The following is a 23,746-nucleotide window of genomic DNA, read 5'->3' on the forward strand; positions in this document are numbered from 1 at the left end:
ACCACTTCTCTTCATTTCTCCATGTTTCCTATCTTGTAGGAACTGACTTTGACTTTGTTTTAAGGCCTGCAAAAATGTGATGAAAGGAAAAACAAAATAATACTGGAGTTAAAAACTAACTCCAACAAATCAAAATGGTTATTTAGAGGTATTGACAATTTTTTAAACTCAACAACCATTACTTAATTCGATTGTTGCAATTTTGTAATAAAAAATTGGTCGAATTTTACAATGTTTAACAATTATTAACGATCGAAATAGCGGTCGGTCATTATTTAATGATCGTTATATCGGTCATTAATTAATTCTTTTGTTTATTTAAAAACTAACACTAACAGACGTTTTTATGATGAATAACAACCGCAAAAATGGTAGTTAATTAACGACTGTTATCTCGGTTGCTAGTTAACGACCATTATTTCGGTTATTCGTTCAGTTAAAATTAATCTTTTTATTAAAGACTGTTTTTCGGTCCTTACATATATATTTTTTATTTTTATTATTTTTTCTTGAAATTTTTATATTCCTATCTCAAATAACAATATTAGATATATAACAAAATATGAAAGGTATCAAAATTTAAAATTTATAAATTCATTCAAAAATAAAAAAATCCATAAACGAGCAAATATGTCTTAAAGTTGTCAAAATAATAATCAAAGTATCCAAATATCTAGTCATAATGTCAAAATAAATGAGCTAATCAGATGTTAGGATGAGAGTGATAGGAGGTATTAGAGGAAGAAGGTGATGTATCTGCATGAGCTGCGCAATCTGAGCCTGCATTTCCTCCATCTTATGTTGCGGAGTCTCCTCATTATGCTTCATCTCCTGTAACTCATCATTGAGTCTGACGACCTCGGCTGCAAGAGATGGTGGATGAGGAGCCCGAGAAGTGCTAGTGGACTGCGTGCTAGATCTATCAGGGGAGGTAATGATCTTCGACAACATCATACCCATCCCCATCACACACCTCCTCGAGTCAGGAGTGACGACCTCGTGAAAGATGTTATCCACGTCATGGGGCGTGGCATCCTCTTGAGTGTTGTGCAGCTCATCCAATCGTCTTTGGACCTCCTCCTTCAATTTAAACAAAGTTAGAATACTTCTAAAATGAATAAGAAATTAAATATAAATTCTACGTACCCCGTGAGCTGCCATCCAGAGGAAAACTTTTCATCCTTATAATGAATTCAACGAAACATGTTTCAAGTCGCCGCATCCATGGAGATATTCTTCCCTCGAGCCTAAAAGACACATTAATAAGAAGAAAATTAAGTTAATACTATAATATAAATACAAGTTATATCGAAATTGTTAACGTAAACTAAAACAATCTAAACGTACCAGATGCTTGTCATGATCAATAACATTGCACGACCCTCCGGGATGGATGTCTATCCCTGTACCCGCACCACATGGCTTGGAGAAGCAATTCTTCAACACGTGAAGAGACTTGGACCCGGCCTCAGGCGTATCCTGATATGCTCTCCATGCAACCTCAACATCAAGGTGAAAGAATGACAACTTCTTCCCTCTGACCAATAGCAACTTCTTGTATATGAAAACGAAATCTCTATATGCCACCTTCACCCGTTTTATCCATGCCTTCTTTATCACTGCCTTGTTGTATGCAGCCTCATCCCAACAAAATGCTTTATGCTTAAACATATTACAAAATAGAGTATATTAATAGCATCATTAATTATAATGACATAAGATGATATTGAAGATTATTCTACCTCGAACTCATTGAAATAAAGACAATCTATGATTGTCGGTTCCAAATCTCTCCTACACATGTCACTAGCATGCGGCATAGCTTGAAAATTATCGATCGCCCTAGCCGGAATCATACCGGTCGGCCTTAATATACTAAACGCAAATTATCCTTTGCGATTGACCGCATAGGATGAGACGAGTTCTACCCGCCCCAACCAAACCTGTAATTCGACTCGACCCTGACCCTCTGTGGAAAATATATAACCTCATTTTTTGTTTCTTTTATTTCTGTTCCATTTTTTCCTCGCTTTCTCTCTTCATTCGCGATTCGTCTCCGATTTCTTGCTCCCAGTGCTGCAAACTCCACCCCAAAATTAAGGCCCCGTGAGAAGAGAAGATAGATGAAATCGACGGTGCTCTGATTTTTGAAAGCGCATCGTCATCAGCTCTGACACCACCGCAAAGCATGCAGATGCAGCGTGTGCAAACAAAAACTGGGATTGTTAAGCCGATTTCTGCGGTGCACATCAACATCCGGAGGCGTATGTCTGCATCTTTAATTTCAAGGAAGCCGGCAAGATTGCTATTGTAAAGCAAAACTCTATTATTAAAGCCGACAAGATGGCAGATATATAGCATTTGACCCCCTTTTTTTCTTGAAAGATGTTATATTTGTTTATATTTTCTTATGTAAATTTGGTGTAGGAAAACTCTTCTGATATATAGTTAATTAATGAATCAGAGTTTTGGCTTCTATTTTCTCAAATCTCTTCCTCTGAAAACCAATCTCCAAATGCTCTATGACGAATCCTTTCACCTGATTATAGCCTTTTTTTCACATTGTGTAGATACCGGAAAATTGATGATGGTTGTTCTATTGTTAATAAAAAATTGATGGATTAGGCACGCACACATAAATGCTCTTGGCAAAATGAATATGAACATGGCGTCCAGATAATCCAATTTTAGTTAGGGTCTAATGGGTGCAGATCGACAGTCACAAGCCCATGTCTCAAATTACTGCTATCTTTGTTGTTTTTATAGAAAAATATGATTTAGAAGAAAATTAATATGGTTCCTCGCCACCAAAATTGCAGACTTCCTAGGCGTTCCAATATTTGGCTGTTGGCGCATCCGTCTGTTACTACTCAGATTATTTATTCCTCCAAGCTGATGATCGTTGCGATTGTATTTGCTAATTGGTGCATTTTCGCATGGTTGTGGTGCACGATGCTAATGATCAAATTGGACGCCGCGCTTTGTGGACTGATTTACCTTCCTATATTGACGGCAACACGGTGTTTATTGGTGACTTTAATGTGGTCAAGGGAGCGCACGAGCGTATCAGCTCGGTGGCACCTTCTCAAAGCTCTTGCAGGGATTTCTGTGACTTTATTGAAACCACAGGTTTTATCGAGTCTCCTACTTCAGGACTCCGGTATATTGGTCTGGGCGGCATTTGCTCCCTAGGCATGTTGAGTTGTTCCTTGACAAAACATCACTACGAGTTCGTGATCAAAAAGCAAAAAGAAGATAACATATCATGTCATGTAAGAACCTCAACCTTTTCTTGTTATCTTGGCAGATGATGACCAAAGTGACAAAAATTTAACCAGTCAAGATCACTTCAAACCAAGCAGAATTGCATGGAGTATTAAACATTATTACATATGATGTTAGTCACAAACATTATATATAAAGCCTGGCAGGAATTTGACGCATTCACACGACCCACTTCAACGCTACGACCAAGACCTGAATTTGCACAACAGTATGGAATCATCCTTCAAGAACATGAGCATGATTGTGGAAACAGGATCATCATCATCGTCATCAGCCCCTCTTAACGTGGAACTGATCAAAGCTTACTCCTCTTCGAGTGATCGCATCTACCATCTGCATAATCCTCATTAACTTGTTAGCTTTTGTTGCACCAATCTCGTTCCTACTCCACCGGAACTGTACGATTTTCAAAACTTTGAGGATGAGTACGATCGCAATGCACATGAGACCAATCAAGGTCTGTATTTTCGATGATCTGGAATATATATGCATATTCTTCTTCTGATTTGGCCTGCCTTTTTTATATTAAATGTATAGATTTATGATTAGGTTTAGAGACTATGGTACATAGCCCGAATCATATCGGTCAGCCTTAATATACTAAAATATTAAAAATTTAAGACGAATAATGAATAAAACTTTAATCCATCTACGAACTCTTTGATTAGACTACCTTGAGCATAACGCTTATTCGTCCACCCTCAATCTAAATTCGTGTTTCTACGTCCTCCAATATGTTTTTATTATGATTTATTTGTTTAAGGATTATAGTTAACTTCATGGGCTTGATTTGAATTTTTTAAGTTTTTTTTAAGGACTAAACCTATAGTTTAAAGATTAGGATTTGAAGAAGGAAAATCATGGCGGTAGTCATTGCTACCACCTCCGCCTCTTCCTCACAGGCTCCCTAACCTCCAATATCATAAGTTCATAACAAATAAATCAATCAAAATGTGCTTAATCGCCTCTCTCCCATCTGCAACACAATTATATTATAATTATAAATAAAACATATTCAACACAATTAATCATGTAAAATCAAAACAAGTTATTTGTCTCTCCCCATTGACGACACAACGAACAAAATAAAATTTACATACATGATACATTCAATATATACATTCGAATCTACCTTATGAAATATTCAATCCAGTTGGTCCAAATAACCTATAAACTAACCTAGTTAAACTATATCTAACTATGACCTAAAAGAAGTTAAATTCTTCATGTAATGACTGTTACAGTCATGAGATAACGGTCGTAATTATTTAAAACAAATTAACAAAACCAATAACAGTTATTTTACGATCATAAATTTAAAATAAAAAATTTAAGGTAATGACCGCATATTCGATCGTATGATAAGTAATAAAAAAATAAATTATTTTTTAACGATCGATATTTCGATAGTTAAATACAAAAAAATTGAAATAAAATAAATAAATAAAAGTGCAACGATCCAAATAACGGTCACGAATCGGTCGTAAATGTTGTTTAGATAACGACCGGAATATTTGTCGTTATTTTCGGTCGTAATCGGCGCATTTTCTAGTAGTGATATGAAAAGGAAGCAAGTTTGCCATCTGTTTAAATTTTCATATGTTCTTTTGTGTTTACCTTGGGGGAAAAAATTATATCAAAAGCAAAGTAATGAAGTTTAAAAATTAAGTAAGAAAATTTCGGTTCTTAGAGTTGAGCTATTTCCGGTTCAAGTCAATTGCGCTTAATCTTTTTCAGGGTAGAAATTTTCAGATTGACACCCTTTCAGATTGAGCTTAATCCATCGATTTCGAACTGGATTGATGTCCCTACTCGTGGCAACCTTATAATGTGTACATTAGCTGATAAAACAAACCTCTACTGATATATATTAACCAACCGATGATTGCAACTAGTCATTACACACAAAGCTTCAACATTTTTGTTCCTATTTCGAAAAAACAACTATAAGGATTTTACAAGGAATCTCACAACTTCAACTTCTACTTATTAAGGAATCACTTCTCAGCAGCATCCAGAAAAAAGTAAAGCACTTAATACTTCCTCCCCGTGGAACGCGGGCAATGCGCTGCTGTAACTAATTTCTCCACAGAGCAGCAAAAGTGTGTCAAAGCTGGATGTTTGGAGAAGCATTTTCATTCATAATCTTCTTTGGCAGACATTTTGTAGAATGGCTTGGCGGCCTGCTGTTCTTTGCAGTTAAATCCTTGGACCCTTCTGTCTTCACTGAGAATCTCCAAGGAGGTTTTACAATGTTACTGTCCTGAACTTTGAAAGCAGCAGCTCTTTCTTCAATTTTTGGAAAACAAGGTCTCGCGGTTGGAATCTGCATGGATCATCATTATGAGTTCGCGACCAAAAAGCAAAAAGAAGATAACATATCATGTCATGTAAGAACCTCAACCTTTTCTTGTTATATTGGCAGATGATTGACCAAAGTGACAAATATTTAACCAGTCAAGATCACTTCAAACCAAGCAGAATTGCATGGAGTATTAAACATTATTACACATGATGTTAGTCACAAACATTATATATAAAGCCTGGCAGGAATTATGATTTCGTATGGTGCAGAGGAAGCTAGTAAACTGATAACATAAGATACCTTTTTTGTTATGTTTCTTAAGGGAGGAGCCTCTGCTCCTTTTGATGCTTCGAGTGCAATGGAGTTGTGAATATCCTTATCATTACTTTTTCCAGTGACCTGCAAAAGAAAATCTGATTAAATATTGGTGTTTATTTCAGTCTTGCGAACCTACACGGTAAAGTTCATGGTCAAACAGGGATGACACAGTTTTGTTGGTTATTTTCTCTAGGGTTCCCATTTTGTTATTTTTCTATACTCTCCCCCAGTAATTTAACTGTCTGCGGATTATATAAGTGCCTCAGACAAGCAGGCGTGAGGAACATATTTTACTGCATTTTCTATAAAAGTTTTTTATCTTGAAACTTGTTTACTTTCCAACATATAGAAGTTTCTTGCAAGATATCATCAGTGCACCTGTGGTTTTGCATGCATTTGATGTTTCTCCTTCAATTTTGCTTTCTGCTCGAGCATTTGAAAAAACTGAAGGATAGATAAAGCAGCTGATCAGAATAAGAGAATGAAAATCAGATAAGTTTTGGTGAAACGGAAACAACATAAAGACTTACCTCTCTCCGTTTTACTGCTCTTTCTTCACTCTTAAATGTGAAGGACGAAGGCACAGTCGGTAGCCGTGCTTTGTTTCCAAATAAATTCGAAGACTTGGGATAGCTGAAGAAAGAGAGAAAAATAAAATTTAAATTCTCATATCAACTTTTAGCTGTCTCAGCTAAAACAGAATTTAGGATACCACTTATGCAATCTTTACAGACATTAACACAACAACAACAACAGGCTGAAATTGCTTACTTTGAGGATGGGGACTGAACTTTATCATCTGCTGTTTTGGCTTCTGAAATTGAATCACCACGTGATCTCACAGTCCTGTAAAATTGTTAATCAATCAAAGTGAGTCACATCATTAGTATATAACGAAGCATATACATATAATATTTTCTAGATCCTCTTGAAAATGTTTTTTTTTTTCAAATTGGAAACACAAGAGACCTTCTGTTTTCTGGTGTAGGTGCTACTGAAAAATGCTTGATTAGACCACTCACAGATGCCTGCACATTGAAGACAACATATTCGTTACAAATCACTGAAACAGAATAACTAGGTGATGGAAGTCACACCGAACAAATATACATACCCTAGTTGAAGTTTGAGGCGAGCTGTTTTTATATTTCTTGGCTGGAGCTCGGATGACTCTTGAGTTTTCAATCTTTGGTAGACCAGAAGATATGTCATTTTGGGTTGCACCTGAACGAGAAGCAAGATTAATGGACATGTGAAGGGATGTTAGGTAGGATCTCCTTTTGTTGCTTGAGTCCGTCGAATTACGCTTGCTCTCTGGTGACTTTTCACTATTCTTGAGTTGAACAGGTATTATCGGTTCCACTGAAGGTGAACACTTGCAACCAACCCCTTTTATCAGCATCTTAGCAGAAGGAGCTTTGGGTATCTTCTGACCTGATGCCGGGTTTCCTATAGCAGAATCATCCTGGAACATAACCAGCAAGATCAGTTTGCAATGAACTAAACTTTAGTGACTAGCTTACGTTAATAAATGTAGAATAATTTAGTGCGTACCTTGTTGCGTGTGGTATCCTCTTTCTTGGACACTGTATCCACAATGCACACATCATGTTTGAGATGGTTAGCAAGTGGCTTCATGGCTGTTTCAGTTGCTCCACGCTTAGTGTCTTCTAAAGTTCTTTCGAATGAAGTATCATGGTTACCACTCTGTCCAGAGGGAATGGCTGGCTCACTACTCTGAATCCCTGCTTCCTTAATACCCAAATCCAAGGATGAATTGTCGTCAATCTTAGCTTCTGTATTTTCTGTTTCAGAGAAGGTGCAAGCTGCTGCATTTTGCTGCTCAAGCAATGCTGCAGCTCTCCTTCTCTTGAAATGAGCTTCAAAGTAAGCTTTCTTCGCAGCAACAGAACCAGGCTTCGAATACTTCTCAACTTCCTCCAAGTATCGGTTGTTAGTAAAAGCTGACCATTTTTCCCAGTCTAACGATTCAGACATGAACCTTCCAAAGGATACTGATGCTGTTAGGGCCCGATCTATCGGGTTCCCCTGCAAAATATCAATAACATTATCCGAAAAATTGCACTTTGTGAGTGATGTTCAATAATTCATTGATTAAGCATAAGCTTCAACAATGTATGGCTGTTCAGCCCATCTGGTCAGGATTAAAAGCTTCATCTACAAAGGCTTTCTAGATACCAAGGTACTAAAACCCAACTCTAATAAAAATCGAAATGTGACACACAACTCTTGCTGCATTCGCAAAGATATGCACGAATTTTCCACAGTGGTGGTACCTATGAGGCTTGTGTTAAAACTGTTATTAGTAGATAAAGGCGATATTCATGAAAGAGAAATTTTTTTCATGGAACAGAAACAAATCCCCAATAATTTCCTTATCACATTGCGCTTTCACGTCAATTATTCGAATTCTACTTCGAATGCAAAAGGCCTGCAAATATGTAAACAAGTTTATAAAACAACCCGGAGAGAGGAATACGAATTAGGTTCGGTTCACCAATAGCAACATTTACAAGAAATCCACATCATTTGAGCTAAAAATTGAACTAAAACGAATCCGATTTAGCTTTCGTTTGAATAATTCGATAGAACTACAGCACATGTCAAGAGTAAAACAGGAGAAGCAATGGATCTTGAGAAAGAAGATACCTTTTTTTCTTCTTCGGATGTAGGAGAAGGCTGAGAAAATGAGCGCACGAGCCACGCAGCAGATTCCCCCATCGATCCTCCAAGCAATAACAATCAAGTGAGAAATAGGAGAAGAAGATAAAAACAAAAACCTACTAATATTTTAACAAATTCTTGGCCAATTTAGTTTTTCATCACGATCCTGAACCTCTGTTTCAGAAAACTCTGAAAAAAATTCTGATTTTTTTGTTTTTCAATCTGATTCAGGGAGCCATTGGAGATCAATTGAGCAGGAGCTATTTCAAAAGGGTGTCAGAAAAAGCGAAGCACTTGACTAAATTGTGCTTCTGTTGAGAGAGAGAGAGAGGGAGAGCGGTGGTTTCTGGTTGTTGAATTGGGCACTGCTACTACGTATTACCAACGGCTAGTTTTCTATTTCTTTTGTCATTTTTCATACTAATCAAATTTTAATTAGAGCGCCTAAGACAAATAAAAATAAAAATAAAATTTTAGAGGATCCTAAAAACTAAACGGCTAAAACAATTTTAACCCAACTTGGAATAAGTCCTCACACACGCATACACCTCACACACAATGACAAATATTTTTTTTTTACTTGGGGGAGCTGGGGAGGGAGAGCAGTGGGGTTTGAACCCGAAACTTCTTACTGTTCATACACAGAAGATCACACCGCTTGGTGTCCCTTTAGAGACTACATAAATATTATTATTAATCGAAGGAAAAACTATCTTAATTAATTCATGGCTTGACATTCAAAAATCAATTATATTTTTAATTTCTTGAAATGCATTACAAAAGATAAATTTTTATAACGAAACCATAAATTTGGTTGGATTAATCCTCACCACAAATGCGAATTTAATTGATTGAACTTAATTGTCCTGTTTCTAAGGATTTGATTTTTTTTTTTTAATAGCAGGATTCGATTTAGCACAAAACAGAAATTCCTTGGTAAAATTACAAATTGAATTTAGAATTTTAGATGGAATAAAGCATGAATAGTATAAATAAAAGGCAAATATAATCATATAAACATCTTTTACAATCAACGAAGAATATTTCCTTAATTGAAAAACGATAAATTGGAATTAGCGGTAAGCAAAATATTTGAATTCAAATCGATCTTAATCAAATTGAAATATGAAATTTAATTTGTTCGATCAGTTTGACATTTTCAAAACTAGACCAAATTGAAAATTTATATAGTTAGGTTGTAGTGAATTTTTATTTTTATTTTTATTTAGTGAGATAATGAGACAAATGAATAAAACAGTATATAATGTTGAATACGATATTCAAAAAATTAGTAAAATTTTCGCTATCTCCAGGATTCGGACCCAGATAATCTTTTTCCCCTTCCAGATAAATACCAGTCATTGGATACATTAAATCACGCTTACAAATCAATTTAAAATCTCACCACATAATATACATATATATATATATATATATATATATATAATTTAATTAATTTTAAAATATAATCATGCATAGTAGAAATATTACTCCCTCCGTCCCATTAATCATGTCTTTATTGTCCCAATAATATTGTCATGTTTTTATTTTTAGTAATGATTTTACACTATAAACAATATGACATCACACATTTACATATATTTATATATATATATATATATATATATATATATATATTAAAGCAAAATAAATCATATCCTATGTGGCATCCTATAATCACTTCATTCTAATTTTCCTCAATTCTCATTCATCCTTATTTTTTTCTAAATTTTAATCAATTTCTATATTTGAAAACCATTAAAAATCTAAAAATCATGATATAAATATTCAAACAAAATAAATTCTATCCTACGTGGCGTCGTACAATCACTCCATTACTCCATTCTAATTTTCCTCAATCTATATATATATATATATATATATATATATATTTATATATAAATCCTATCCTATGTGGCATCCTGTAATCACTAGATTCTAATTTTCCTCAATTCTCATTCATCCTTATTTTTTTTTTCTAAATTTTAATCAATTTCTATATCGAAACACCATTAAAAATCTAAAAATCATGATATACTTAAAAACTAAATATCTAACAACTCATTATACAAATATTCCAACAAAATAAATTCTATCCTACATGGCGTCGTACAATCACTCCATTCTAATTTTCCTCAGTCTATATATATATATATATATATATATATATATATATATATATATATATATTAAAGCGAAATAAATCATACCCTACGTGGTATCCTATAAATATAATCACTCCATTCTAATTTTCCTCAATTATCATTCATTTTTTTTTTCTTTCTAAATTTTAATCAGTTTCTATATCTAAAAACCATTAAAAATCTAAAAATCATGATATATTTAAAAACTAAATATCTAAAAACTCATTATATAAATATTCCAACAAAATAAATTCTATCCTACGTGGCGTCCTACAATCACTCCATTCTAATTTCCCTCAATTCTCATTCATTTTCAATTTTTAAATTTTTTTATTTTTTAATCAATTTCCATATCCAAAAACCATTAAATATCTAAAAATCATTATATATCTAAAAACTACTAAATATCTAAAAATCTTTATATTAGTATTCCACTTATCAATAAAATTTTATTTATATCCATACACGAAAAATAGAAAATACATATAATTTTAATTTTTTATTTTTTAATCAATTTCCATATCCAAAAACCTTTAAATATCTAAAAATCATTATATATCTAAAAACTACTAAATATCTAAAAATCTTTATATTAGTATTCCACTGATCAATAAAATTTTATTTATATCCATACACGAAAAAATAGAAAATACATATATTTGTAATTTTGAGGTTGTAATGATTATTGTAATATTATATTATACTTCATGATATCCAACTCTCCAATTTCAATTTAAAAACATACTTGATTTACTTTAATATATATGACTTTGATGTTATTAATTCTATTTATATTCCTTAAAAAATTATATTCGACTTCATGGGCAAACCAATTCAGGTTCCAATGTATATAATACTTTAATTGGGTTAAAATAAAAACCACCCTTAAAATAAGAATTTAGAACTAATCTATGCCCTTAACTAATAATACTTTAATGGACACGATTTAAAATTTATTATATTTTAATTTGCCTCTAATACGTATTGTATATTAAGAATAAAAACTACTATAGAAAAAGACTATAGATTCCTTAAAAATCATAACAAAGTTGATCTCAAAATGCGAAATTAGATAAGTATCCTTAATTATTAAATCTACAAAAAAAAAAAAAACAACATTTGAAATATGATTTAATCATATCGCCATGGAAAAATAATTAGTTCTGAGTTCTTACAATAAAATGATTTTTATTAGAGCTACCATATATATATAATAACTATTAAATTCAATTGTTAACATTTATTCCTTCAAATTGATTCCATTGTTCAAAAGAGTCCTGGTGAACTTATACGATTGAATAAATTTAGTCCTTTCTATCTTCCGATGCACTATCCGCTAATATTCATTTCTGGAGATGACATATTATAAATTCTCATTCATTCTAATTACTCCATTATAATTTTCCTCAATTCTCATCCATTCTTATTTTTTTCTAAATTTTTATCAATTTTCATATCTAAAAATCATTAAATATCTAAAAATCATTATATTAATATTCCAATAAAATAAACTTTATCCTATGTGACGTCATATACCACTTCATTCTAATTTTCCTCAATTCTCATTCATTCTTTTTTTCTTTTATTTTCTTCTAAATTTTAATCAGTTTCCATATACAAAACCATTAAATATCTAAAAATCAATATATATCTAAAAACTATGAAATATCTAAAAATCATTATATTAATATTTCACAAATTAAGAAAAAATTATTTATATCCATAACATACGTAGTTAATAATGCATTTGATACAGACATGTTTAAGAATAGAGCTATCTTAGCCCTAATGAGATGATTGATACGATAAATGATTACATCATGTCTCTAATGTCTACCAACGAAAGGGTTTACCTAAGTTCAGACAACATTTGCAAAGAAGATGGATAAATTGACCTCCATGAACATGTATTCTCAGTTGAATATCTCGGCACGATCAAGTGTTCAGGATTGTCCAGTCATGAGATTAAATTGAAATAGAAATGCATAATCATTCTTCTAAAAAATATGATCAATCTAATGAGCTTTGCAATGGCAACAGACTGATAGTAACTCAACTTGGAGAACATGTAAGTGGAGGCAAACTCATTTCAGCAAAAAAATATGCGCAAGAAGTTGTCTCTAGCTAGAATGATTACATCTTCATCGCAACTCACTAAATTTTCAATTTGGTTTAAGAGAAGGTAATTCTCTATGAGTGTTTGTTTTGTTATGTCGACAATAAATAAAAGTCATGAATAATCTCTTTCAAATGTATGATTATACACGTCGAAACCTATTTTTAGTTATGGACAACTCTACGCGGCAATCTAAAAAATCACTAAAAAAGAGGTCATACGCAAGACGCAACAACTAACGTGGTGTATGATGAAATTTTCGATAGATTATGAGGTATGCAAATTTAATAATTTATTCAAATTTTTAAAGTTTAAGTCATTAGTGATATTATCTAATTTATTATTTTCTTATTCTTTTTAATTTCTAGTTCCAACTACAGACATATAATTTAGTTACGTTTCAAATAATTGTTTCAATTTCTCTTTTAATATTTTTTAGATCGAAACTCTGCTCACATATAAATTTCATAAGATATTTAAATTAGGTCGGTCAATTTCAAATAATTATAATTTTTTACTTTAAAACAATTTCATTAAATTATTTATTTTAGTGAAAAAAATTCATGAAACAAAAAATACATTAATAATTTCATAAATTATATTTTAATAAATTCCGTCGAATTTCGACTGGTCAGTTACTAGTTTGTATTATATTAATTTAACTTTTTTTTATAATCGTGCCAAAAAGAAATAGGACAAGCTTATTAAGAGAGATGGAGTAATTCATTTTGTTTTTCGGTCCTATTTTGATTCTAAAATTTTGAATGACTTTCTAGTTTTTTTTTTTTTTTTCAATTTAATATTGAGCTCACAAATTTCTCATTACCATTGTTGGGAAGGCAAGCCCTTATGGAATGTGTTTAGCCCAGCCGAGATCATAAGTGAATCAGAGTTAGTTAAAAGGTTGTAGTTACAATTACAAAACCGACATACACAACGACAACATGTGAATTTTGAGATAACGAAAACCTCTACGTATCGGTATCGCAATTCATACCCTGCTCTTCTTCTCAAAAGATAGCTGAAACGGGTAAAGAAAAATGTCGTCTTTGGGTACATCAAAAGGGGTTTTAGAGATTGCCAAATTTGCATTGTACGTCACCGTTCCGATCGGGATGATGTACTTCTTCGCCAGCAATACCAAGAATCTCCAGAAAGTTATGGGAAATGTAAGAATTCTTTCCATTTTCGTGATCTATTGTTTGTTTTTTTTCCTGCGATTTATTCTTTTTCTGTTCGTTTATTTTAGTCAATTGATCCTGAAAAGAAAAGGCATCAATTTGACAATAAACTGATTTCCTGAATCGATTTTTCTGGATTTGAGCTTCCTTTGTGATAATTGATCGTGCTTTGGATTAATATTCTCATTTCTGAGTGTTGTTTATCTGTTCGCTTTTACTGTTTCTGTTGCGTTACGGTGGAGGAAATTAGGGTTGAATTTGGGTAGAATCGATTAAAGGTGGGATGTTTCAATATCTAGAGATACGAATTTAACTACTAAATTTGACAGTGTAGAAGTTGGCTATGGTGAAACTTCCATTACCGTTGGTTTGCCAATTTATCTTGCTATAATGGAAATAGTTATTTTTTGGATTTTCAACTGAACTGGGTATCATTGTCAAAAATGACAAAAGGCAATACTTCAATGAAGTTACAAATTTAGTGGTTACATTGACAATGTAGAAGTGGACAGTTTATGATGAAGCTTTCATTACCATTAGTTTTATCAATTTATTTTTACTCCAATGAAAGAGCTAATTGTTTGGATTTCCAACTCAACTCTTTATCATTGTCAAAAAATGATGAAACTATAGCTCTTGACATTCTATATGATAGAGATAAGCATAAAATGGAACAGGAGAAGAGAAAAGAAAATATTTTTTATGTTATTGTAGGAAATGAATGATGCTTCAGCTTCGATACTTTCATGGAACAAACTTTGCTTAGCTTTTTGTTATACTGCATTGTTGTCAAAATAGCCAGAATATTGATCAAGTATGTAATCGAACTGACGCATATGGATGAATGTAGTACCTGATTTTCTTGTATGACATATAAAGCTATACGTTTTTGATGTATTGTGTAGCGCAATTATGTGGTCTATCCGCCTGAAGCACCACGGCCGCCATCCCCTGAGGAAATGAGGGAGATGGCTAGGGAAATAGCTCGCAATAGAAACAAGCAGTGATGGATCCCCGATGAATGTACTTTAAGACATTTACTATTGTAGTCATAACGAGTTCAGATACTGCTAGTTATGACCAGATCCATTTGTGGTTCAAGTAATCAGGTGCAAACCATCTGTAAATTTGTTGTGGAATCAACTGAATAAGCAGGTCAGAAGTCTCAGCATTCTACATTACTTTACTTTCCTCTTTGTTCATGAAGATATGCTATGAATAGAGTAGCAGCTTCTGTGGCTACATGACTTGTATTTCCTCAGTCTACTTGATATATTTCAACTAGTAGTAATAGAAGGTGTCTTTGAACACTTAAGCTTGTGTGTAGTGGTACTTTGCCTGTGCGCTGGAGTGTAATCTCGATAGCTGAAACTGCTTCTTCCTTTATGGAAAAGAATAGACTTATGTGATGGAAGAACCTTGTCTGTTTTCTTGAATAAGATTGGAGGATGTAAACGATGATAAGATGTGTGTCGGTGTTTGGGTGTGAGCGATTCCATTGAGCTAGAAGGCTTGTAGTAACGACGATAAGGTTAGTGTGAGATGCATTTCGAATAGTTTGCATTTTGATTAATCAATCTGTGAAGTTGTGACCAAAAGATATAATGCCAAATAAAAGGATCAATAATAATTTCTCATTTCTCCCTTATGATGATTCGAACTTCCGATTTATTGGTTGAAAGAGAAGCGTCTAATGAACTGAGCTCTACTTAATTGTCAATTTGCACACATTGACTTTGATGATTTTAGCAATAAATTTGGCATTAATCGATATCATTTGACTTGCTATTTGATCATCAGGTGAGACAAGTCCGGCAAATAATCACAGTACTACTTGTTAATAGGATTCATCACAAGTGAAATTGTAAAAAAATGTATATTCAAATTCAGATAATATTCACAACACCGCAGCACGTTTCACTGAATATGCCAAGAAAAGTCATCTCCAAGTTTTGAGGCAAGTAATTCAAGAACAAAGCTAAATCCATACAAAAGGCGACTGAAATATGGAACCATTTCTCCTACAACTATTAACAAATGTTGTCGTGTACAAAACTGAATGTGATTGTTGTCCACGCGTTATCCTTCTTCAACTTCTTTCTCCACCAGAATAGATTCAGCTTTTCACCCTATTCAGAATTTACATCTAGTCAGCCTCCAAGATCAAAGGATACGCCAAAGATTTAAATAACGCAAAAACTTGCGGATATTCGGATTAATGATTTTGTTGGCATTTATTGTGTTTAGATTTGGATCATGATTCATCTTACACAAGATTTTTCCTTGGAATGATATTAATAGACTTTGAAACTCACGGAGATTTTTCCTTGGATTTTTCTATAGAAGCTTCTTTAGTATCTTCCTGTTCCGACGAATCATCTCCCGTGTTCAAGAATGTCATCTTCCCGAAAGATTCTTTGGCCTCACCAAAGAAGTCCTTCACCTTGTCAACGACAGTTTTGAGTTCTTCCGGCCTGGGAAGCTACAAAATTGGCCCGAAAACGTGATGCATGTTAGAGGACACACAAGAAAGGAATACGGTGTGCTCGTAGCAAGTCACACAATTTTTAGAGCTCACTAGCTTCGAAAGAAAATAAGACCACAAGTATAAATACCCAAGCTAAATCTGGGTATTAAATTTACTTAATTATGCTGTCAATAGATTGTAGATACTCATACCACCTTAAATCAGATTAAAACTATACAAGCAGAGAGCATAGCAGGCAGCAGCAAACAGTTTTTGAGATCAGAAACTAATCACATGATAATTTTCATCAACATCCTAGGTCGAGTTGAAAATGATTGAGTCACTCTACATAACTGTGTCACTGTAATGCATAAGAAAAGGTAAGCAGCCTAAGTATTACCTCAATGACATCATTTGCAGCTAGCGCAGCCCGCAGATTGTTGTTTTCCTGCATGTTAGGAGCAAGTGTTAAAGCTTTTTGGGTAGCATTAGGATCAAAGACCCAAACCAAGTGATCTGAAACATTACAACAAGTTTGTAGCCATATCGGAAATCAGTGGCAGACCGCAATACACGAAACTGTTTCTGAGCCATCTTCTGTATTTCCTTTTCATCCTGTTACAATGGAAGATGCACAATGTGCTTGCTTTTATTTTCAATATGAAAATCGAGATGCAAAACTGCAATAACATTATATATAGCAGAGTGAAATAAGACTATATATAACAGAGCCTTGCTAATTATCATGATCTAGTATATATCACTATTGATATGTGTTATCTACAGCTGACCTCCTAAATTACGTAGTCTAATCCTATGATCATATCCACTTTGTGAAATTACATAATGACAAAGCAGAACACAGAGAGAAACATACAGAAATATTAATCCATACTAACCCCTCATCTGGTGAGACTAGTGATAGATGAGTATATATTTAGGAGGGGCAAATGCAAATGCAAATAGCAGGAAAGGAAACTCACTCGATAAATGACTGATGCAAGATTCCTAGCTAGAGTGTCTTTGTATATGTATTTGCCAAGAAAATTATCCTTTGCAGCTACCATGATTTTCGCTGTTGTCCCACCAGTCACAATATTAAGAGGATACCAAAGGTAAACCTGCAAACCAACAAAACACCATTTTTCCATTACTAAATCAAAAAGATGGCATCTTGATTCAATTTTCACAGAATTATTATTGAACACTGCAGTTGTTAAGATGTTCTGGCCGTATTTCCCAATAACTAGACAAATTCAGAATCAAGAAAATGTTGACCCAAAAGATAAATTACTTGCAATTCAAGAATCTTGATCACATAATTTAGAGAGGGAGAGAGGGAGAGCTAACGTTCGCCATGCGAATGAAGACGACGAACTTGGGGTTGCCATCATCTTCAAGCTTGGGAAGAGGGGGTGGGGGCGTGCGCTGGTACTGTCTAGAAGCCATTCCTTTCTTGCCTTTAGCTTCAACTACCATCAATCTATGAGGCTTTGGATTTGTTGAGGTTGCTCTTCTTGTCGTAAACAGTGAGTGTCTTATCACTGAATCGTCGTGCATTCTTCCATGGGAGGATAAGGGCAATCGCACCACTGGGTTCACAGACATCGCTACCTCCATAACCACAACCTTCTCACTACTCTCTCTCTCTCTAAATTTACAAGATTCTACTGCTTCTTGCTGGAAGCTGAGTGCAAGGAATATGGATGGGCCCTTCTGGCTAAGCCTTATCCACAATTTTTTCCCTTCTATTTTTCGTTTTTTGTCATTTCTAATATTTTGTGGATTTCCTCATATCTGACTAATAGTTTTGCAAATATGGATATCAATAAATTATTTCACGAGCGGCAGCTTTGCTACAGCATGTATTTTACATCAATTTTTATTAGGACTTTTGATCAGTTCGGATTCGATTATCCGTACTCAAATTTTTAGTTATCCGAATTCGAAATATGTCATATTTCACTAATCGTTTTAAGTGATGGGTTCTCACTTCTCAATAATCGATTCGATTATTTGGGTATCCTAAGTTCGAACACTCATTTAAAAAATTAAAATTCACAATAATTAGCTAGTTAGAAGATTCAAATCCTGGTCTCCAGAAAATACTCAAAGCAACTTATCCATTGAACCAAAGCTAATTTATATAATTATCTATACTAGTATCTTTTAGGTGGTATATATAATACCAAACATAACTATTAGATTTATTAGTATAAATGAGCCCTAATCACATTAATTAGATTTTAAAATTATAAAAATATATTAGGAATTAAAGTAAAAAAAATATTTAAATTAATCAAATATATCATGTACGTGGCAGAGGAGCCCTAACTCTAGCGGAACTCATTATATCATATAAATAGCTACATTTTCATACTATATATCATTATAGGTATATATAATTTGGATATTTTATTTCTTGGAGCTAACCTTGTAAGTAGGGATTTGGGAAGTGGGAACTGGGAAGGGTTGCAGATTAGATTTTAGGGTTCCTAATTTAATTTCTATAATTCAATATTCATTTTCAATTAATAATTAATATATATATATATTAAATATTTTTTGGTTATTCGGTTAACCATTTGGGTTAACCGATATTCGAATTTTTTTTAAAAACGATAACCGAAACCGATCCAATAATCGAAAATTTCGGTTATTGAATAACCGAATCCGAAAATTTCGATTTGGTTAATGAACTATCCAAAATCCGAAAATCAATTGGATAGTCCTACTTTTTATTACTATTATTTTGGGTCTTCTAAAATGACAATACTTCTTGGCTGAAAATAGGGGGATGTTGATCGAGATAATTTAATCGATTTTGGGATTAGATTTATTGGATAAATTTTTCGTGATAGAAATTTTGGATCTTGTTTCGGTTGATTTGAATCATTCCGTCGATTTTCATGCTATGGTGACATCCCAAAACCATTAGGTTTTAAACTATTTTTGTTATTTTAATTTTAAATTTAATCTTTTTTATTTCTAAACTCGGAGGAGGGGTGGATGGACATCATGGACTATATTGGCCGAAATCCAATACACAACCAAATGCAAAGCGAAAATAATTTAACATCAAACAATGCATACTTGGTGAATCAAGGACCAACACCTAAGCTAAAACGATAATCATAAATTATACCTAGTTTGATTAGCTGAAGAAGACGAAGAAAACAATTGAAATGCTAGAACACAAGAGAGAATTTGCTGTTGTATTCAAAAAGGAGAGGTAACGTAGAGTACAAGAGAGCACGTATGTCCTATTTATAGATTACAAATGAAGGGTAAAACGGTAAATTCGTTTGTGGTGCATGCGCCTTGCGTGTTTGAGGGTAGAATGGTAACTTTGCCTTCACGCGGGAGACTTCCCCGCGCTTTCCAGTGACTCCGCTGTTGAAGAGCATTCCTCTGGCGAGAACAGCTTCTCTGCCGGATGTAGAGCATTCCTCTGGCGAGAACAGCTTCTCTGCCGGATGTAGTTCCTCTGGTGGAGATGACTTCTCTAGCGAGGATGACTCCTCTGGCGAACATGATTCCTCTGGCAAGAGTCATTCCTCTGGTGGGGGAGATATCTCTGGTGAGTAGGATCCCTCTGGTGAGAATGATTCCTCTTGACAAGCATGATTCCTCTGGCGAGTGCGCTTCTTCTGCCATACTCGTTCCGTTGGTGGGGCCGATTTCTCTGTTTTGCATCATTTCCCCTACTATGCACATATCACTCCTCATCAATACTTATTTAACATCATAGGACGTGCAAAAAAAAAAACGTATAAAAGAGAGATAATTTTCTAAGCAGCGGGTTAATTTCTATTTTGAAGTTGTAATTAATTATAGTCCTGAATCTATATATAAAGTGCGTTGTAATTAATTAGTTTGTTAGTTGTAATTAATTATAGTCCTTATTTCTTTAACATACCTTGTTAGTTGTAATTAATTATAGACCTGAATCTATACATATAAAATGAGAATCATGTGCCCAAACTATTTTCCCATCTAAACTGCAATATTAATTTCTACTACTTTTTTTCGGGGAAGTAATTATTATTAAAAAAATTATTCTTAAAGGATTTTGGCAAATAAAACCATAAATTATTTTGAAATTATAATTTTAACGTAATTTTTGAAGTGTGACGAATTAAATCATCACCTTTTTAATTTATACAAATTCGTCCCACCAATTTTTTTTGGTAACCGGAATATTGAGTTGGAGCTTACATAGATCAGTAAAGACAACATTAATTTTGTGAGGCCCAAACGACGTCGTTTCATACATTTTGAATTACAAAGATTCTCATACTATAAAGGAACTGTATCTTGTATCTAATTTCTAATATTCAATAATTTTATTGCAAACGACATCGTAGCATGAATATTACGTGGTGATCGAAAATAATTAGGTGAACGAAATTATAAAAATTGAAAAGATGATAATTTAATTCGTCAAGCTTCAAAAATCACATTAAAATTACAATTTTAAAAGAATTCCAGATTTAGTTGTCAAAACCCCTATTCTTAATTAGTTATATAGATGATTGATTTTCGTTATTGCATATTTATGTCCTAATATAAGAAATGAGATCTTATTATCTCTCAAACAAAATGAAAAAGAGATCTTAATGTCAAAAGGAACAAATTGTTCTCTCTTTTTTTATGATATACCCGCTTCCACCACCAAAAGAATAATAAAATAATTTCTTAGAAGAATTATTTGTCCAAAACTAAGATGTACACTGGGAAAACTATTTTACAGGAAAGATTATATTACAAGGAAAAAAAAAAAAACCCCCCAAAACCTTACTACTCCAATCTTTACAAAAACGAATAGCAGCTTCTCAGAGCTCTCAGCCAATCATACAATCAGCAGCAGAAAATCACTTGGAATGGTGTGGCCTGCAATGTTGCTAGTAAGATAGCTCGTTGCCTCTCAGAGATATATATTTTTTCATCCATATAGCAATGTCTTCGCAGCAAGCCTGAGCTTGTGGAGTCTTGAGCAGCGCATCAAGCGTCGCAAACTCGTGGATCGCGTCCTTGTAGTCGAGAACAGGAGCGTCTATCTTCACCTTCCGAAGCTCCTCTGCATATGAAATGGCACGGTCGCGCATCCAGTCATGTTCTGCAGTGATAGTAAGAGTTGGTGGCACGTACTTGAGGGCTACTTCCCTCGCAGGGTTGAGAGGGTTGGCTGCTGGATGGTCCAGACTAAACTCGGCTTCTGGTAGAAATAGTTTCCAAGCGAGCAACGCCATGGATTTGTCGTAGAGGTACGAATGAGAAGACAGTCTGATCTCCGAAGGTGTGGGATTGCTTCCGATGAAGAAAGGGTACATCAGAACTTGAGCCACCACTCTTACCGGGTCCAAAAGCTTCCCCGCCTTCACTGAATATTGCGCAACGTAGTTGGCAATGTTTGCACCGCAGCTCACTCCAAGAACAACACACCTGCTTTCACAGATGTTCAGAAATCAACATCTCTTGTACAGTTCAAGCAGACTTAATAACAATAAATTTGCCTTCAACTCTAATATTGGAAGTTGCACAACATGGAAAAGGAAAGACATTAAATTTCTTTTAATGCATAACACAATTGTTTAACTACTTTAGTCGCCACAAGCTGATGAAGGGTCCTAATATTTTGATGGAAAACAAGAATACTATTTTTCAATGAAATAGAATCAATGAAGCCAACACCATATGCCAAAACAGCATCAGTTCATTGAAATCGTTTACAATTGATCTTTTTTATCACTCTCTCACAAAGGGGAAAGAAATGAAGCAAAGCATGTAGCATATTAAGATATTAAAATCATATTATAAATGTTAATCTGCAAACCATGAAGCATCAACCAGTGACAAGAAACACAAATCACTTGAGCTAATGCAAATACCAAAACCATTCATATGCATTGAATTCAATAAATCAGAAGCAAATTCAGAAAACATCAAGATCAACTAAGCAAGCATCAAATAAGCACAAAGTTTCAGTCTCCATTTCAAGAATATTTCAATTTTCAACTAAATAGGATCAAAACATATACCTAGACAAATCTGCATGAGCAGCCAACCATGGCTCAGCCATGGACGCCCCAAATCCATCAGCAATCTGCATCCTCCTTCCATCTCCTCCGCCTCCGCCCCTCCTGTTCCCCAACGACCGCCCCCACTCCGCCAAATTCGCCTGCTTCGCCAGCCAATTCAATACCTTCACGCCGTCCTCGAACGCCGCCGGGTACCTACTCTCCGGCGCCAACCTATACCCCACCGCCACCACCACGGCGTCGCACGATCTCGCCAGCCTCCTGCAGAACACATCATTCGCCACCGTGTCGCTCCCCCCGCTAACCCAACCCCCGCCGTGGAATTGCAGAATAACCGGAAGCTTCCGGCAATTCCGCCCGCTGTTCTCCGGCAGATACCCGCCGTAAACGACCGCGCCGTCCGGCGCCTTCTTCAATATCCTGCTCGGCTGAACCCTAACCCTGAGATCGGGAACCGATTTAGGGGAAACGATAGCGGAGTCCGGGAGGAAAATCCGCAGCGAGAGGGGGGTTAAGGGGTCGATGTGGAGGTCTTTGGTGGCGACGCCATCTTCAGAGAAACTGGGGTTGGCGGCAGCCACGGCCTCATCCGGCCGCAATACGATACCATATGGGTCCCCGGCGGCGGCGTCGATCAAGGTCAGCAGCTTGCGTTTGAGGAAGAATTTGAATAGGACGCTGTATAATTTCACTGTGACGCTCGGCATTGTTGATTCACACGCAGAAATGCAGGCATATATGGAAGAGAATTTTCTGCGTGTGAATGTGAAAAAAGATTTGAATTTTACATAGAGGAAGAAAGATTTGAAGGAGACTGGTTCAATTCCATGGGATGGTGATGAGAAAGAGAGAGAGAAGGCGCTTCTAGATACTATATTTTCAAGAGTTTCAAAGTATTTTTGTTTGTCCGTCAAAAAAAAAGGCATTTATGTGTGTGTGTAGATATAGTACTCCCTCCGTCCCATTATTCATGACACGTATTCCTTTTTGGGCTGTCCCAACCTACATGACACATTTCCTTTTTTGGAAAAAATCAGGGGGCAGTTAAGCATTAAAATATTCGCTAATTATACTTAATTAAGTCAAATAATTCGGACCTCAATTAAGTCAATTTTTTGGACCTCAAAATTTATTTCATTTTTTTGCTCCATCTTTCAATTCCGCCGCTCTCTCTCTGAGAACCCTAATTCTACCCTTGCTCTCT

General features: G+C 34.6%; 4 protein-coding genes across 4 annotated transcripts; 1 reads left to right on the forward strand and 3 right to left on the reverse strand.

Annotated features, from left to right (window-relative positions):
• Positions 1–5,130: 5,130 nt before the first annotated feature.
• Positions 5,131–8,970, reverse strand: LOC130995552 (protein WVD2-like 7). Its single transcript, XM_057920883.1, has 9 exons — positions 8,579–8,970; positions 7,463–7,957; positions 7,023–7,373; positions 6,878–6,936; positions 6,680–6,754; positions 6,439–6,541; positions 6,287–6,352; positions 5,891–5,989; positions 5,131–5,611 (listed from the first exon to the last, which is right to left on the reverse strand). The coding sequence occupies exons 1-9, from the start codon at positions 8,648–8,650 to the stop codon at positions 5,393–5,395; spliced, it is 1,539 nt and encodes a 512-aa protein (XP_057776866.1). The 5' UTR covers positions 8,651–8,970; the 3' UTR covers positions 5,131–5,392.
• Positions 8,971–13,588: 4,618 nt separating this feature from the next.
• On the forward strand, positions 13,589–15,448 carry LOC130995554 (uncharacterized). Its single transcript, XM_057920885.1, has 2 exons — positions 13,589–14,022; positions 14,940–15,448. The coding sequence occupies exons 1-2, from the start codon at positions 13,894–13,896 to the stop codon at positions 15,039–15,041; spliced, it is 231 nt and encodes a 76-aa protein (XP_057776868.1). The 5' UTR covers positions 13,589–13,893; the 3' UTR covers positions 15,042–15,448.
• Positions 15,449–15,891: 443 nt separating this feature from the next.
• On the reverse strand, positions 15,892–18,336 carry LOC130995553 (protein HHL1, chloroplastic). Its single transcript, XM_057920884.1, has 6 exons — positions 17,852–18,336; positions 17,485–17,622; positions 17,030–17,116; positions 16,902–16,949; positions 16,350–16,516; positions 15,892–16,163 (listed from the first exon to the last, which is right to left on the reverse strand). Exons 1-6 carry the CDS (start codon positions 18,119–18,121, stop codon positions 16,151–16,153), a joined length of 723 nt encoding a protein of 240 aa, XP_057776867.1. The 5' UTR covers positions 18,122–18,336; the 3' UTR covers positions 15,892–16,150.
• Positions 18,337–21,181: 2,845 nt separating this feature from the next.
• Positions 21,182–23,492, reverse strand: LOC130995555 (probable carboxylesterase 16). Its single transcript, XM_057920886.1, has 2 exons — positions 22,543–23,492; positions 21,182–21,946 (listed from the first exon to the last, which is right to left on the reverse strand). Exons 1-2 carry the CDS (start codon positions 23,466–23,468, stop codon positions 21,406–21,408), a joined length of 1,467 nt encoding a protein of 488 aa, XP_057776869.1. The 5' UTR covers positions 23,469–23,492; the 3' UTR covers positions 21,182–21,405.
• Between the last annotated feature and the right edge of the window lie 254 nt (positions 23,493–23,746).

Source organism: Salvia miltiorrhiza, chromosome 7 (genome assembly GCF_028751815.1).
Source record: "Salvia miltiorrhiza cultivar Shanhuang (shh) chromosome 7, IMPLAD_Smil_shh, whole genome shotgun sequence".
In the NCBI taxonomy this organism is placed as follows: Eukaryota; Viridiplantae; Streptophyta; class Magnoliopsida; order Lamiales; family Lamiaceae; genus Salvia; species Salvia miltiorrhiza.